Source organism: Paroedura picta, chromosome 16, assembly GCF_049243985.1.
Source record: "Paroedura picta isolate Pp20150507F chromosome 16, Ppicta_v3.0, whole genome shotgun sequence".
Lineage (NCBI taxonomy): Eukaryota > Metazoa > Chordata > Lepidosauria > Squamata > Gekkonidae > Paroedura > Paroedura picta.
The window spans coordinates 15485498-15487036 of NC_135384.1; the positions used below are offsets into that span (position 1 = coordinate 15485498).

A 1539-nucleotide genomic window follows, 5' to 3' on the forward strand; every position below is an offset into this window, starting at 1 on the left:
GTCAGCACCATGAATTGGAGACATAAACCAAATGGTAACTAGTGCAGTTGATCCAGCATTGCTGTAATATGGCTTATCCAGCTGACTCCCCAATCAGCAAATGCACCAAGCCATTATGTTATCACATCTGCATCATCTTTGAGAGCAATTCCATACAAAGCACATTGCATTAATACAGTTTTGCAATTCCAATAGAATAGGTCGCTGTATTTCCAAAACATAAGATGTAATTATTTATTCAGTATTTATGCTTACTCTAAAGTAACTTCAGTGGACTTAACAATCATTTGCAGTGTCATTCTAAGTAAAAATATACCCATCCTATTGATTTCAATGGAATTAGAATAATATAACTCAGTTGAGGACTGCATTGATGGATTTGGAAAAGTAAGTATTTTTGAACATCAGCTTCTTGAGGGACTCCTTCATTTCTTTGTTTCGGAGACTGTAGATTATGGGATTCAACATAGGGCACACTACAGTGTAAAAAAATGAGAGCACTTTATCACTTTCCCTAGAATTCACAGATGTGGGTTTCAGATATGTTAGAACAGCAGATCCATAAAAAAGAGTCACTACTGTGATGTGGGAAGAACAAGTGGAGAAGGCCTTGCTTCTGTGTGTGGTTGAAGACATCTTTAGGACAGCATGGAGAATGTGCACATAGGATACCAAGATCAGCAAAAAAGGAAGCATGATGAATATTACTGTGACTGTGTAAATTATGACTTGACTTTTATAAAGGTCCGCACAGGCCAATCTCAGCACTGGAGGGAGATCACAGAAGAAATGCTCAATCCTGTTGGGTCCACAGAAGGGGAGAGTGAATATTATAGATGCTGGTACTAAAACCACCAACATGCCACTGAGCCAGCAGACTGTAGAGATCTGCAGACAAATGGTTCGGTTCATAATAACTGTGTAATGCAAAGGGCAGCATATTGCTACATAACGATCATATGCCATGGCAGCCAGCAAGCAACACTCTGCAATTCCAAGAGAACCAAAGAAATACATTTGTGTGGCGCAGCCAATGAATGAAATGCTTGTGTCTTCTGAAAGAAAGTTGGACAGCATTTTGGGGATTATGGTGGAGGTGTATGCAATCTCTAGGAATGATAAATTTCGAAGGAAGAAATACATTGGAAATTGAAGAGCAGGATTCATCAAGCTGGAGAAGATGATGAAGATGTTTCCCATTAGTGTCAAAAGATACAATGTCAGCACCAATAGGAAGAGGATGATCTTGATAGTATGGGCATCAGATAATGGTTCAAAAATGAATTGAGACACAGGCGAATGGTTTCCAACATCCATCTTATCTTACTCCACTATATTTTCTGCAGTGATAATGAAGATTCATAAATATGTTATACTAATTGTATATATTTGGTTGCATCCATTGGCTCCTTTCTTTAAAGAAGGAAGCCCTTCTCTATCAGCAGAACGCATTCTCTTTTAAATGAAGAGCAGATTGAAAAACCTAATTGGATTCAGCTTGTAGGAAAGGAATAATTTGATTTAACTCAATACCTTCCA

General features: G+C 38.1%; 1 protein-coding gene across 1 annotated transcript; it reads right to left on the minus strand.

Moving 5' to 3' along the window:
- Positions 1-354: 354 nt before the first annotated feature.
- LOC143825481 (olfactory receptor 10A4-like) lies at positions 355-1317 on the minus strand. Its single transcript, XM_077313510.1, has one exon. It carries the CDS (start codon positions 1315-1317, stop codon positions 355-357), a length of 963 nt encoding a protein of 320 aa, XP_077169625.1.
- Between the last annotated feature and the right edge of the window lie 222 nt (positions 1318-1539).

What these genes read in the sequence shown, in the direction of transcription:
- LOC143825481 (XM_077313510.1), bottom strand. Translation starts at nt 1,317, where the DNA reads ATGGATGTTGGAAACCATTCGCCTGTGTCTCAATTCATTTTTGAACCA.